The sequence below is a fragment of the Lineus longissimus genome, chromosome 9 (genome assembly GCF_910592395.1).
Source record: "Lineus longissimus chromosome 9, tnLinLong1.2, whole genome shotgun sequence".
NCBI classification, from domain to species: domain Eukaryota; kingdom Metazoa; phylum Nemertea; class Pilidiophora; order Heteronemertea; family Lineidae; genus Lineus; species Lineus longissimus.
This window is the reverse complement of record NC_088316.1, coordinates 12,287,978-12,303,211: the sequence shown is the minus strand read 5'-3', so window position 1 is coordinate 12,303,211 and position 15,234 is coordinate 12,287,978. Positions and strand designations below refer to the sequence as shown.

At 43.3% G+C, this 15,234-nt stretch overlaps 1 protein-coding gene across 1 annotated transcript; it reads right to left on the bottom strand.

Moving 5' to 3' along the window:
* Window positions 1-1,654: 1,654 nt before the first annotated feature.
* Window positions 1,655-7,084, bottom strand: LOC135494068 (uncharacterized). Its single transcript, XM_064781816.1, has one exon. It carries the CDS (start codon window positions 7,082-7,084, stop codon window positions 1,655-1,657), a length of 5,430 nt encoding a protein of 1,809 aa, XP_064637886.1.
* Between the last annotated feature and the right edge of the window lie 8,150 nt (window positions 7,085-15,234).

The window sequence follows — 15,234 nt, the reverse complement described above, 5'->3', positions numbered from 1 at the left end:
GATTTTTATGCACTTTTAACTGTATATATATGTTGTTTGGATGTATTTCTAACAGTTCTGTAACTTTGATGACCAAGCTTGCGCCCAAAGTTGGTAAAATTGATGCTTGTTTATGGACTGCGCTAGCGACCGGAGAATTCGCCGTCGGCCATTTTGGCTACGGTCCCTGAGTTGTTATGGATGGCAATTTTGCAACAAATTTTGCCATTTACGTTTGTTTACAATTATTTTGAAAGTCACATTATGACATCGTAGTATGAATCCCACTGCGGTTTCGTTACGCAGCAATGCTCATGTTTTTGGTTTGCAATCCTGTACTGTCTGTACACTGCGCTGTGCATGGCTGTACTGTAGCTGTAAAAAAGACAAAAACCATAGCCAAGCCCTATAGGACAGGCTTAGACTAGAGTATAACTCAACAGGCCCTCATGATTCATTTGATGGACACCTTATTTGATAGTACCTCATCATTAAGTCCACTAGACGCAAGGGCCCAACGCGCCGCGTAGCGGCAAAAAAGCGAAGCTGGCGAAACATTTATAACGGGTCACCGTCACTTATTATTGGACTTATGTACCATAGCTACATGAAAAAACACTACTAAATTACCAGAAGAAACACAAACCCTGAAGCTGTTTTACACAAATACACAAACACACTTTATTCACAATAACAGGAACAAGCCAGGTAAACATAAACATATTATAAGTGTCAACACCACCAGAGCTCATTGAATGCTAGGAGAAGTTCGCTCCGTCTGTAACTGAAGACACATCCGCCAGTAGAAACACAGTCATGTACATGTAGAGATGACGTCACGAAAAAGAACAGGATGAGTGCAAGTCCGGTAACGGAAGTGAGTGACAAAGAGAAGTCACGGTTTACGAAGGCCTTGAATGACAAACAGGAAGTACACATCCAACAGGAAGTACATATATCTAACAGGAAGTACGACAACACGTACACGTACACGTAAACGTAAAGTGCCCCTCCTTGCGGCCGCCACAGAGACTTGTTTTAAACGACTTTACGAAATAGCTGTATCACATGTGCACGAGTCTATGTCGGTCTGTGCCAATACATAGTTTGAAATATCCCTCGAGACACACAGCCCGACACACAGTTAGAAAAGCATTCTTTCCATTTATAGGCTTGGAAAGAATTAATCACAAACGTCGAACCTTGGAGTAAATTGTCCAAGAAGGAGAAACAGGAGCAAACGTTCTTCTGGTCTCCACACCACAGAGCTCTGCACACGAATGCCCGAGTGTAGAAAACTAATAGAAAAATGAACCTATGCACTTACGTAAGAAGGTAAGTGCATAGGCCTAAAATAAACTGTGTTTGTAAACAAGTCTCTTGATGGCGTCCACCACAAGCCAGCACCATACATGTTGTAACAAAATAATTAACTCAGGTCCTATTTGACCAACAACCGAACATCCTCCCCTCTGAAAATCGAATTAACCCAAGTATAAAGATTTTTACTACAAACTAAAAACAAAATCTCTATGTTGTTTGCGCGCGCTACGCTTGTAGCATTTTACTATATGAATCGTTTGAACAAAGTATACTAGTAGTGCAAACATTATCATCGGAAATTGCAATGACTTCATCATGTCCTAATCTATAAGTAATAATCGTACGCGATAATCTACTGATTATCTACTGGTTCAAGTAACCTTAACTTCTGTACTGGTCGCCGTCTCAGACCAGCAGCTGTCCTCACTGTCACGGACCTCACTAAGTTGTCCCTGCCTGGGTGCAACTCTTCCACTTTGGCCAACGTCCAGTCTCCCTTTCGCATCCCTTCTTCTGCCAAAAATACAACGTCCCCAACTTGAAGGTTGTCCCTTACATCGGTCCACTTCCGCATCTGCTGGAGTTGGAGAAGGTACTCTGTTGTCCATCTGTTCCAAAATTGCTTCATAAGAGACTGTTGGTACCGCCAACGCTTGCCAAGTGTGGTCTGTGCTGTAACCTTGTCAACCTCCGGAAGAGACTGGGGGCTTCGTCCTATGGCAAGGTGCCCCGGAGTGAGGGGCAACCAATCCTCTGTATCACTCGACACCATGGTCAATGGACGCGAGTTCACCATTGCCTCTACTTCCGTTAAAACAGTCATCAGCTCAATCTGGGTGAGCTTCGATTTCCCGAGAACCTTCTTCAATGGTCTCTTTACCGATCCAACCATTCTCTCGTAAAACCCACCGTGCCATGGAGCACGTTCAGTGATGAACTTCCAGCGTATGCCCTCTTGTTCTAACTTGTCTCTAACATCATCCTGCTTCTTGAAAATCTTCTGGACTATGTCTGAAGCCTTCTTAAAAGTTTTAGCGTTGTCCGACAGCATCATCCGACATCGTCCTCTTCGGCTCATCATTCTCCGCAAGGCCAACATAAACTGCTCAGTAGTCAGTGTTTCGACAAGCTCAAGGTGTATGGCCCTAGTCACCATACAGGAAAACAGACAAATGTACACTTTGCTTGTTGATTCACCTCCAACTGTGACCCTCACGAAGAGTGGCCCAGCAAAATCGACACCGACATTAGTGAATGCTGGTGCGATTGATATACGCTCCTCTGGCAAAGGTGCCATTCGTTGGTCGATCTTGAGAGGTTCTCGACAGGTTTTGCACGTATTGAGTATCCGCCGCACCTCTTGTTTCCCATGGACAATCCAATATCTGTTTCGTAGACTTGCTAGAGTCTGAGCCGCTCCAGGATGCAAGGTAATCTTGTGGTAATGCATCACAAGCATCTTCACGAACGAATTGTGAGTCGGAAGAACGATTGGGTGCTTCACTTCTTCTGGCAGTGGGGCATAGTTGAGGCGACCACCTACGCGGATAACTCGTGATCGCTTATCCCAATATGGGTTCAATTGGACGATGACACTTGTCTTCTCTACACTCTCTCCAGCTTTAAGCTTCTGTATCTCCTTCTGGAAATGCTTCTCTTGGGCCCATTGTATCCAATGAAGTTCTTCCTTCCTCCTCTCACTCAATCGATCACTCCCCTCATCTCGGACAGTGTCTACATCTTTGTTTGCTTTGTCTCTTCGGTATAGTGTGATCCAACTCCTCAATCTCATCATGACTCTGATGAATTTCTCATAGTCTGAAAATTTCTCCACATATTGTTCTACCTCGGAGTCCTTGATTCTTTGACTGGGCAAAACCGCCAACGAGGTACTTGTTGTCTTCTTCTTCTCGTTAGCCTTCTCGGCTTCATTAGAGACCACAATTATTGGGGGCCACTCCGTTTCCTTTTGCCTCAGAAACAGTGGTCCATCCCACCACAGTGCGGAGTCGACCACTGCTCTCGCTGTGACACCTCGTGAGCATAGGTCCGCAGGATTAAGTTTGCCGGGCACGTATCTCCAATTCAGTGGTCTAACAAGCTGTTGAATCTCTGACACCCGATTAGCAACGAAAACTTGCCATGTATACGCTGGCTTTGAAATCCAGTGCAACACGACCTGAGAGTCAGTCCAACAGGTTGTCTTCTCTATCAGCAGCTTGAGTTCATTTCTGACGTATGTCACCAGTCTAGCATTGATGAGCGCGGCAATGAGTTCCAGCTCAGGAATGCTACGTCTCTTCCCAATAGGAGACAGACGAGTCTTTGAAAAGAGCAGTGTAGAATACTTCCTTCCAGATGGTCTATCTTCAGCCAAGAGATAGATTGCACTGTAGTAGGAAGTTTCGCACGCATCGCCAAAACCATGGAGGGAGTAAATTGGATTCTGGAAATCTTCAGGTTTGAGGCATCGAGGAACTTTGATTTCATCGAGGATCTCAACTTGTTCCTTCCAAGTCCTCCATTCATGATCTAGCTCCTCGGGTAAAGGGTCGTCCCATGTCCCTTGTGTCAGCCATGTTCTCTGGAAAATCTGTTTTGCCTTTATGGTGAACGGAGAAAGCATTCCTAACGGATCGTATACTCTGTGTAACTGCTGTAGAACAGAACGACGAGTCTCCACCGGCCTATCGTCCATTCTCTCAAGGAAGGAAAACATGAGGACATCTTCACGTGGTGAGTATTTCACGCCCAGCGTCTTTGTGCTTTCCTCGGCAAATGTTGCAACCTTGTGAAATGAAGCTAAGTCTCTCTCTTCTAAATGAGATAGCGCCTCTGGCTTGTTCGAAATAAATTTTCGCAAAGAAAACCCTCCGTCATACAAAACAGTCTTCAAATCAGTTGTTAAAGTTGCCGCGTCTTCTACTAATTCCTCACCAGTAAGAACATCATCAACGAAGATGTTGTCTTCGATCTCAGCGACAGCTTTTGGATATGATTCCTTCTTTGTCTTCACGTGGTCAAGAATCGTCTGTATACTTGAGAATGGTGATGAAGTGAGACCAAAAGTCACCGTTGTTAAACGATAAACCTCCGGTTCCTTGGACTTGTCCAAACCTCTCCATAAGAACCTCTGAGAATCCTGATCCTCTTTTCTCATTTTAACTTGAAGGAACATCTTCTCGATGTCAGCCACTAATGCCACTCTGTGGCGTCTAAATCGCAACAAAACCCCTGGGAGATCCGGCTGCAATGCTGGCCCTGACAGCAATGTCTCATTTAACGATACACCTTCATATCCAATCATGGACCCATCAAAAACAACACACACTTTGGTCGTCGTCTTATCTCTTCGCACGACTGGATGGTGAGGAAGGTACCAAACCTGATGATTGTCAGGCTCTCTATCCTCCAATACCTTTTCGGCTCTTCCAGCTGAGAGCAGGTCTTGAATCTGAGCTTCATACTCGGATGCTAATCTGGGGTCTCTCTTCAGTCTCTTCTCGAGTCCTATTAGACGATTTGTAGCTAAGGCTCTGTTGCTTTTGAGGATCCTATCCTTGTAACTTGGATGACGTGGTAATCCAGTCACATAATGGTCTCCTACTCGTGTTGTCATCATTCGGTGTTGCTCCAAGGCCGAAGTCTCAAGTTCAGTCGAGTTCTTACTCTCATTAGGACGAATGCCCAGGTGTTCAAGGTCCCAATAACGGGTTGCCATCTCAGTTTCATTTTGTTCTTGGAAGCTGACGCGGTGGACACAATAAGTACGGTTGACTTCGGTCTGGGTTGAGTACGGCCCACATAGGATCCAGCCTATGTGAGTCTTCTGTGCCATGGGCGTTCCTGGAGGCCCTCTGATTCTCTTCTCTTTTAAGATGTTGAGAGTGTCTTCAATGCCCAGAAGAACATCCACTTCAGAGTTTGCCTGGATAGGAAATCTTTCCGCGAGCTGTAGACCCCTCAAATGACTCATCTTGGTGAAATCCACGTTGACAGCATTTATCGGAGCACTTGGCTTGTCCAAAATGTACGCAGAAATTTCGAAAACTTCTCCCTTCCAGCCAGGAAGAATTCCCGATAGATAGAACTTGACCTTCTCAGTAGTGGTAGCCATCACCTCTCCACCTGCCAAGATGAACTCACCTTCAACCTTGGGGCCTCTCAAATTCAATCTTTTTGCCATTGAACGGCTAATGAACGTAACACCACTCCCGGTGTCCAGTAACACGCGACCTTCCGCAACCCTAGACTTTGACTCAAGTTTGACTATGCCGCTCTGCATGACGACATTCGTTGAACCAGTAGACTTGACCAGTCCTGCAGTCGATTCAACTTTGTTCTGATGTGGTACCTTTGATGTAAGGTTAGAAGAACCTGATACATTACTTCTCGCAGCGTTGTCACTTCCACTTCTTTTCTCGAAGTGGAGCAAAGTATGGTGATTCTTCTTACACGATTTGCATCCCCTAGATCGACATGTTTTTACCATGTGGAATCTCGACAAGCAATTGAAGCAAGCCCTTGCTGCTTTCACACGCTCGCATCTCTCCTCAACACGCATCTTGGAAACGGACGGACACGAATAGGATTGGTGTGCATTATCACAAAAGACACACCGACTTTCGGTACTCTCCTGTGTTTGTGGGATCACATTCAAGGCGTGGCCAGATGGACGCCTTTCAAATGATCTTTCCTTTTTTGGATCGTTTGGAAGGGACTCTGACCTTCTAGCAACCTTCACTGCATCTTGGATCTTCTCGATCAAGTCGTCAATTCGAATTGGAAGGTTGGACGGAGCTGTCGTTCTCTTTTCTTCTTTGATTCGTTCGCTGTCCCACTTTCTCACCAAACTCTTCGGCATCTTCCTCCTTACTAACGCAGTGAGAATCCAACTAGATCGGATGAGCTCTGGGTCATCGTGTGTCCTCTTCTTAATGTAATTCCAGTTTGCCACCAGTGTGTTCAGCACAGGATCCAACTCTCGAACTGTGGGACTTTTTACAACTGGAACACTAGCTATCTCATTGACAGCCTTCTCAATGCGAGCTAACACATCTCCGTAACGATTCTCTAAGAACTCGATTATTTCTTCGTAGCTTGGGTCTTTCAAACCAGACACCAACTTTGCTACCTCTCCATCGAGTAATGAAATTACAACATGAGTCTTCTCGACGTCACTGTACCCAGGTTTTCTAACCTCTGCACCCACAAGATCTCGCCATTGATCAAATAGCTCAGTATCGCCCTTGAATTTTGGGATCTGAATAACTCGCTTCTTGTGCGTCAGCGTAGAAAGAATTTCTTCTAGTTGTGTCTCAGAAACGCCAGTGCTCACTCCGGCGAGAGCCTTTGACAAGCTTTCTGCAAACATTTCCGGGCTGAACTCAGATTTAGCAGATTTTCCGGATGCTTCACTTGCTTCCTGCACAGGTGATAAACATGCCTCTAACCCTTGTATCGAAGCACACATATGATTGTACGCTTTGAGGTATCTCACCTCACCATCATCATCTTTCACCGCTTTTAGGCGAGTATCATTGTCTGCATGATAATCTATTTGATCCTGCACTCCTGATAACTCCCCATAAACTTCCTCAACCCTTTTGAATGAAGAAAGAGCTGTACGTATCGCTATATGCACATCTTTTTCATTAGACTCATCATCAGCAACAAGTGTTTCAGCTTCCTTAGCAGCTGTATCTGTCACAGTGATATATTTTGTGAAGCGACCTCTGGTGATTCGCCTCTTCTCAAGCAACTCATTTAAACTTGCCGCCATATTGTACTATTGTACTTGAGTATGAAAATAAAGACACACTGAGGGGAGGATGTTTTACACCGCACAATAATTGCTTTATACGAGATGACCGGTCGCAATTGGCACGCACCGTTTCTAATCAGCTAGTGCCAATCTCGACAAGTATGCTCCAAAGGTTCTCCACTTAAAAACCCACGACGAAATGCTTAGATTCTTATTTAGAATCTCTACACCCGATAGTCCTCGGCTCAACACTACCTTATGCACAAATATGTCACGTAACAATTTAATACCAGTGAATGAATGAAACACACGTAACGTTACTGATCACTATAAGAGTACATGTATATGCAACACATCATCAAATTATATGACCAGAGCACCGTTGCTCAAACAACTGAAAATAACAAATGCACTTATCTGCATTTGGCCCATTTTGCAATACACAACTCTAACTCATTGAATAGAACATGATACCAAAATGTCGTACCGAATGAAATATGCCGTGTGAATAGTGATGACACGCACAAAACGACCACACCAGAATTGTAAATGAAAATGTAAGAAACAAGAAACACATCATTCACATCTCATTCACAGTGACACACACAAGACGCATTCGCACGTGACTCATTTACAATGACGCAAACGTAACGTTGCACGCACATGACGCATTCACACAACCGGTACGCTATGAAATACATGTAGGTATGAAAAGTGATGTCAGAAATGCATGAACTTGTGACATAGATCTCTACAAAGACAACAAACAATCACCAATGAATGCTCCTGGAAAGAAAAATTGATCAGCAAAACAGCCTCGAAGAATGTGATCTGGATGAAAAATCCGGTCGGAGAGACCAATGTACCATAGCTACATGAAAAAACACTACTAAATTACCAGAAGAAACACAAACCCTGAAGCTGTTTTACACAAATACACAAACACACTTTATTCACAATAACAGGAACAAGCCAGGTAAACATAAACATATTATAAGTGTCAACACCACCAGAGCTCATTGAATGCTAGGAGAAGTTCGCTCCGTCTGTAACTGAAGACACATCCGCCAGTAGAAACACAGTCATGTACATGTAGAGATGACGTCACGAAAAAGAACAGGATGAGTGCAAGTCCGGTAACGGAAGTGAGTGACAAAGAGAAGTCACGGTTTACGAAGGCCTTGAATGACAAACAGGAAGTACACATCCAACAGGAAGTACATATATCTAACAGGAAGTACGACAACACGTACACGTACACGTAAACGTAAAGTGCCCCTCCTTGCGGCCGCCACAGAGACTTGTTTTAAACGACTTTACGAAATAGCTGTATCACATGTGCACGAGTCTATGTCGGTCTGTGCCAATACATAGTTTGAAATATCCCTCGAGACACACAGCCCGACACACAGTTAGAAAAGCATTCTTTCCATTTATAGGCTTGGAAAGAATTAATCACAAACGTCGAACCTTGGAGTAAATTGTCCAAGAAGGAGAAACAGGAGCAAACGTTCTTCTGGTCTCCACACCACAGAGCTCTGCACACGAATGCCCGAGTGTAGAAAACTAATAGAAAAATGAACCTATGCACTTACGTAAGAAGGTAAGTGCATAGGCCTAAAATAAACTGTGTTTGTAAACAAGTCTCTTGATGGCGTCCACCACAAGCCAGCACCATACATGTTGTAACAAAATAATTAACTCAGGTCCTATTTGACCAACAACCGAACAACTTATAGCGCATTTACGGGGTTGCAACTATTTTGCTTTATAGTGTCACCAGGAAAGAAAAGCATGCGACCTAACGCCGATCTATTTGTATAAAGTGATAATTGGAAGGTATATAGTAGGAAATATCAATAAAATAATCATTCCATGTCGTCTTTTGAGGGCATTTTTGATTGTAAAAAATATATGTGTACGTCACCGTAGTCTCGGCAATGATAATTTTATCAGAGCAGTCTCGCGCAAGTAGAAGTTCTTTACCTATTAGTTCTTCACTTATTAGTCTCAACGTCTGGCGCTAAGCCAGACGTTTTTCCATTACGATTTCACTACGATGTTTGACAAGAAGGAGCAGTGCGCGAGATATGCTAATGAGCAGACTTCCCTCGCTTGAGTTTCTGAAGAATGTTCCATATCGCGCTAAGCTCATCACTACTGATTATGACAGGCGTGCAATGGTAGGTATCTGCTCCCCAACTTCCACCCTAATACGGTACAATAAGTTACCATTTGATGGGAATGGGACAATGCCCTCACTGTGTATGGAGTCATAGGGATAAGAAGACATTATTCATTAGTGTTGGTACAAGTGATTTTGCCCAAAAAGCATGCGCATTCAAAAAACAAAATATGCAAGGTATCACGTACATGACCATGACGACGTGCAGAAAGTGCACTGGCCAGTGCATACCCTATGGCTATGTACTAGTAAACATGGTAAACAAACATGAACAACATCATTATTCATCGGCAGTTCATTTTACTCCGAGCTTTTCCTGAAACATATAGGCATGATGATTAGGCCTACCATGTACCATGTCCATGACCAATAAGTTAACAGCACCAGATCATGTGGATGTCAACAAGTTCACATGAACCGTATAATCCCGCATGGCGCATGGGGCATGCGTCTAAACCAAAGCCCCAAAATCACTTGTTTTGGTCTATTTCAGTTTCACTTGTGTTTCCCCCGTCTCCCAGTCCATAATACATTTACAGTTTACAATCCCCGATCATGGCCCAACAAAAGGTCATCGGTTGACTAAAGGAACACAACTGTTCAATAGATTTATAGTTGAATGCGATCAAACTACGTCTTTTCAATCGTGGATTGTAAATTTAACCCCATGGGCCTAGGGAAGGCCATATAACAATACTTTCGACACAGTTATTATCTCCGCTGCCTCCACCATGTTACACACAGTGCTCACTGCTGATTCTAAAATGCGCCACCTAGTCAAAACAGGACATATGTTCTTCTAGGAATAGATCTCTTTCCAATATTTCGTCATTCCACTATCGTCATCACCTCATCATACTTTCATTGACATTACAGGCACACATCCACAGAGCACTCTTCAAATCATCTACACAGTGGTTATCCAACTAGGATTATAAAGGTAATTTCTTAGCCCCGCACAGTGGGTTTCAGTCTTGATAAAGGGGCACTATTGCTAGCAGCTAGGTAGGCAAGATAAAGTTAGACGAAGTAGCCGATAGGGGTCTCTCACCCCTCAAAGTCCGTCACAACTATTCAAGCTTGTACAAGGAATACATGCAGCGCTGACTCTAACAAGACCCAATGGGAATGTCGCACAGTCATCTGTCAAAAACAAGACCTATGTTGCAGTATGATCTCTTGCCAATATTTAATAATTGCACTATCGTCATCACCTCATCATACTTCATTGACATTACAGGCACACATTGACATTGACCACTGTTCCAGTCAACGACACAGTCGCTATCCAAGTAGCATTATAGAGGTAATTATCATTATCATACCTCATTAGCATGTGAACCAATCACGTCGCGTCCTTTGCGATCACGGCAAAGCCTCATGGAATAATGTCTTTCACCGTTCATATTCCATGCCTACAACTTCAATTTCTTCATATTCCATGGCTAGAAGTTCAATACTGATATAATATCCAAGATAAAGTTACAAGAAGGGGTCTCTCACCTCTCACTGTATGTCCACACTATTCACGCTTGTACGAGGAATACATTCAATGCTGAATCTAACAACAGCCAGTGCCCTTACTCTGTATATTAGTCACTGGAAGATGGCCCATTTCACTCCTTGCTTCTACTTCACCTATAGTCTCATTGCAAACGCCTCAGTTCTATGATATCACATTCACTTTCAGCTGTCATGCAACGCAACAACTGTGCTATCTGCCATCGCACATCAACGAAGAAGTGCAGCCGCCCACATTCCACCTCACGTCTGTCCGACCAGCTGCAATCCTCGAGGACGCCCCACTGTACCACGATTTCACTACGATGTTTGACAAGAAGGAGCAGTGCGCGAGATAGGCTAACGAGCAGACTTCCCTCGCTTGAGTTTCGGAAGAATGTTCCATATCGCGCTAAGCTGACCACTGCTGAGAAGTTGGTCGTGACTGATGCAGTATCCTTGGACTTGTCCACAGCATCGTTCAATCATTGCTCTCTGAGCTGCCTTGATTCTGTACTTACCCAAATACTAAGACCAAATGCCTGTTGACTGTGCTTTAAGAGAGACTGGCGCCATGCCTAGAGATATTACTGACCCCTATTGGCAAATTTGTATGACTTTATCTTGCCTACCTAGCTGCTGCCTATAGTCTCCCTTTAACTGCGGAACACTTCAAAGTCGATAAAATGCCATGTTCCACCTTTTAATGTGTTCAGACCGCCATTTTCAAAATAATCAAGTCAGGACACTGCCTTCTAGTCTCATAATAAATTTTGCTTTCCTCAATAATAACATTTCTTCTTCTTTAATGCTTTCATCATTCCAAACTTCTCCTCCTCTGACTTTTACAGGGGTACAGTCATGGCAATCAAAACCCAAATACTGAGACCAAATGCCTGTTGACTGTGCTTTAAGAGAGACTGGCGCCATGCCTAGTCTCTCTTAAAGCACAGTCAACAGACACCAACCCCCTCAGACTCAGAAACCACAAACGCCCAACCCTTCCTGCTACCTTAATACTTCTGGATCCTGTTCTGTCACATGTCGTAGACGATAGACAATTTTCAAAATGTAGTACACCACTCGCTCATCTTAAAGCCCAGCTCTCGGCTCACATCATGTGGGCACGGTTGGCTGTTGAGTGTTATGGTTCAGTCTGTGAGACTAATTTAAAGAGGTTACACTTTTATTTTGAATTGGAAAACAGCCCACAGGACTGACTTTTCACTGAGTAATAAGTGTGCCCTTCGAAGGTTAAGTCTCTTTCTGGATTTGCTTCCATAGATGCCTTGTTCAGGATATCATCTGACCGATGCCTGATCAAGCACAGACTGTATCCGGTGGTGTACATTTCCCCGTCTATGTCACCCTTTTTTATTCAGTCAGTGTTAATTTCTCTTCTCTTTTTTTACAGATCAACTGTTGTTGGTTATTGCAAGAGGAGTCGTTGGCACATTTCAAGTCCAGGAAAGCACTTGCTGTTCCCACATTCAGAGTAAGGTGTGCTTACTCGTTTTACTGCTTTCCATTCCCGGAGAGCGTTATCAAATATCTGCCGCAAGGCGCTTCAAATATCTGCCGAAAGGCATCAAATATCTGCCGCACCAATAAAGTTAATTTTGTTAACCAACTCTTTATCTTCTTTTCTTCACATACAAAAAAGACCGTCCCAAACATTTGGCTGCATCCACTTCATAAATGTCCAGACAACAGTCGGTTCATTTGACCATTGTAAAGCACCAGGCCCCACCTCACAAAATACACTGTAATAATTATGTACCTTGTGTCCATGTGCATGTTATTAGTTCCACCTACGCTGCATGAAGACAAGGACTCCACTCTTTGACGTCACCACACAACTCCTTGACGTCATCACACACCCCACTACTGCAACGGCAATAGAAAAGACTTTACGTCATAATACCAGGGTGACGTCAACCCTGTACTTCAGCATGCACTGATATAGCAAGAAGGTCTTTCGCATCAGCACTTCTGCGTGCTAGACGTTATAGCTTCACGTTGCCTCATAATAACGGTACCGACACACACTTGGCCCTTGCCTTCACCTATCCATTTCAGCTGAGCGCCAGGCCCTTGGGCCTCTTGTTTCATTACGCCCCTGGTTTTCGAAAGCGCTTTAGCATTTATGGACTGGTTTATCAGACCGTAATACATGTCTTAGTGTAAAGTGGGTTTGTGGACAGTGTATTCTTATCACACCAGTTTTATCTTTTCTGTCAATGTCTGTCGATGGGCTTCCTAGTGCAGTATATGGACCCAAGTATATCCAGTGACAATGCCCCCATTATTACGACTCCCGGGACAGCCCATTGCGTCATCCTAATTGAATCTCCTCTCTGAGGGTGAGGGTCGAGGCCGGTCAACTGCGTCTGGAGTGTAACATTATTACGACACTCGGGATTACAGAATCCTACTTCCCAGTGAAATTGTATTCCCAACCAGTGGACCGATAGTGATACCGTACAAGAGAGGGCGAGGTTTCTGAGGGACGGGTAAATTTCTCGATGCATCGACTGAATACAGACGGCTATGGTCAGAGACCAATAAACAAGACGAACACTGACCAGTAGTATCTTTTGTTTCGAGGACACCTTTTCCTGGTGACAGAACTTCCTTTGCTCTGATGATGTACCAATTCATCTTGAGTGACCAATTCATCTTGACCCGGTCTTCGCATGTCCAGGAAATTAACAAATTAATCTCGGTTTGCTTTTTTTTAAACACCCTGTATATACGAGGACTACTGGTAGACCTGATGTTGGTGACTTGACCTTTAAAGAGTGTCGGAACTACACTCCCAATAATTATATCGTGATGTCTAGTTAATGATAACAGTGTTATATATTACAGAGCAGGCATCTGTAACAGAAACGGTGTATTCCTGTTTCGCCTATTCCTGTTCCGCCTATTCCTGTTCCGCCTATATTCCTGTTCCGCCTAATTCCTTATTCGCCTAATTAAAAATTATACATAGCTTACATCGGCTTATGTTTTAGCTTATTTTAAAAGGCAAGAAATAAAATAGTAAGAAAGTTTTGCCCTTTCATTAGATTTGAGAAAAGTTTCTTAGGCCTGCATTTTATATTGTGAATTCTCTTTCTTTTGTCTTAGTCAGTAACTGGCTTCGTAAAAGAAAGAATACCTATAGCTACATTGTTCTTTACTATGACATGGGTTTTACAGCTGATTTTGATCAAATAATTATGAGAATGTACAGTATTATGTATTTTTATCAAAAACTCATGAATTCCTGTTTTTACAAAATAAGCGACTGCTTTACTCTACTTAATCTATTAGTTTTTACTGTGTGTCAGTGTGGTCATATGGTCAAATAAGTCCCGGACTGTCCCCGCTTTCAAGGTGACTCTTTCAAAACGGTCATGGCATGGTTTGTTAACAAAGTTGATGGCATTTGATTAGTCAAATTGTCATCACATCGTTAACATCATCCAATTGTCCCCTCACATTTTCCCCATAAAATGGACATGCATCCCTAAGGTTCCCCCTTGGAGAGTCGATTTATTGTAGGGGGACTGGAAAGTAGGCGAAACAGGAAGTAGGCGAAACAGGAATAGGCGAAACAGGAAATAGGCGAAACAGGAAATAGGCCAAACAGGAATAGGCGAAACAGGAATAGGCAAAACAGGCATAAACCACAGAAACATCGGTTATTAGCATATACGTAATTATTTTATACCATGTGTCATCATGCACATGCAGCTTACTTGTATAAAGACAGATGCGCGTCCTCCCGTGGTCAAATCTCCGCATCAATCACTCAATTGCCTATTTTAACCATCAGCTGTCGTTTTATGATGATGAATACAGGGCCTAAATCAATACATCCCAATACCACGGGTGGCTGTCCGTGTCGCCGTGTAACAGGGTATATCCTTTACGACATGACGGTCATGAATTATGATTATTAGAACTATTATAAAGCGATGTTCCGTAGTAGCGATATGGGACCTGAAGTAGAGAGTTGAGACGTCATAAAGTTTTTCGATCAGAGTATTTATTATCAACAGCACAGACTTAATATAGTTACAATAAGTCGAAAGTAAAGTCAAATATACAGACTATTAAACAATATAAACACAATAAGTCGAAGCAAGGTAGAATATATTTATGAGTCGTCTTGTCAGGCGTTGGCAAACCGGTGCCTGTAGACTGTAGGTTTAATGAAATTTAGTGAAAAGAATTAACTGTGAAGCGTCAATAGTTGGTAGTGTTTTCACCGCGTACACGCCATTCCAAGCTTTTTGAAATTTCGCTCACGTCGTATGCAAGTTCAAGTTCTTGTTGTTGGTTGGGGTCGCGTCGGTGCGTTCGTTGTGAGACTTTGAATGGAGCATTTTACTCTCTTGTTAGTCGAGATATTACCCTAGTGTACACCGTGGTGTGCTATCTATAGTGAGTAGATGATCATAAGTTATGTGTATATATTGGTCACACAGGAATT

Excerpts from the sequence above, each read along its gene's own strand:
- LOC135494068 (XM_064781816.1), bottom strand. The coding sequence starts at position 7,084 with ATGGCGGCAAGTTTAAATGAGTTGCTTGAGAAGAGGCGAATCACCAGA.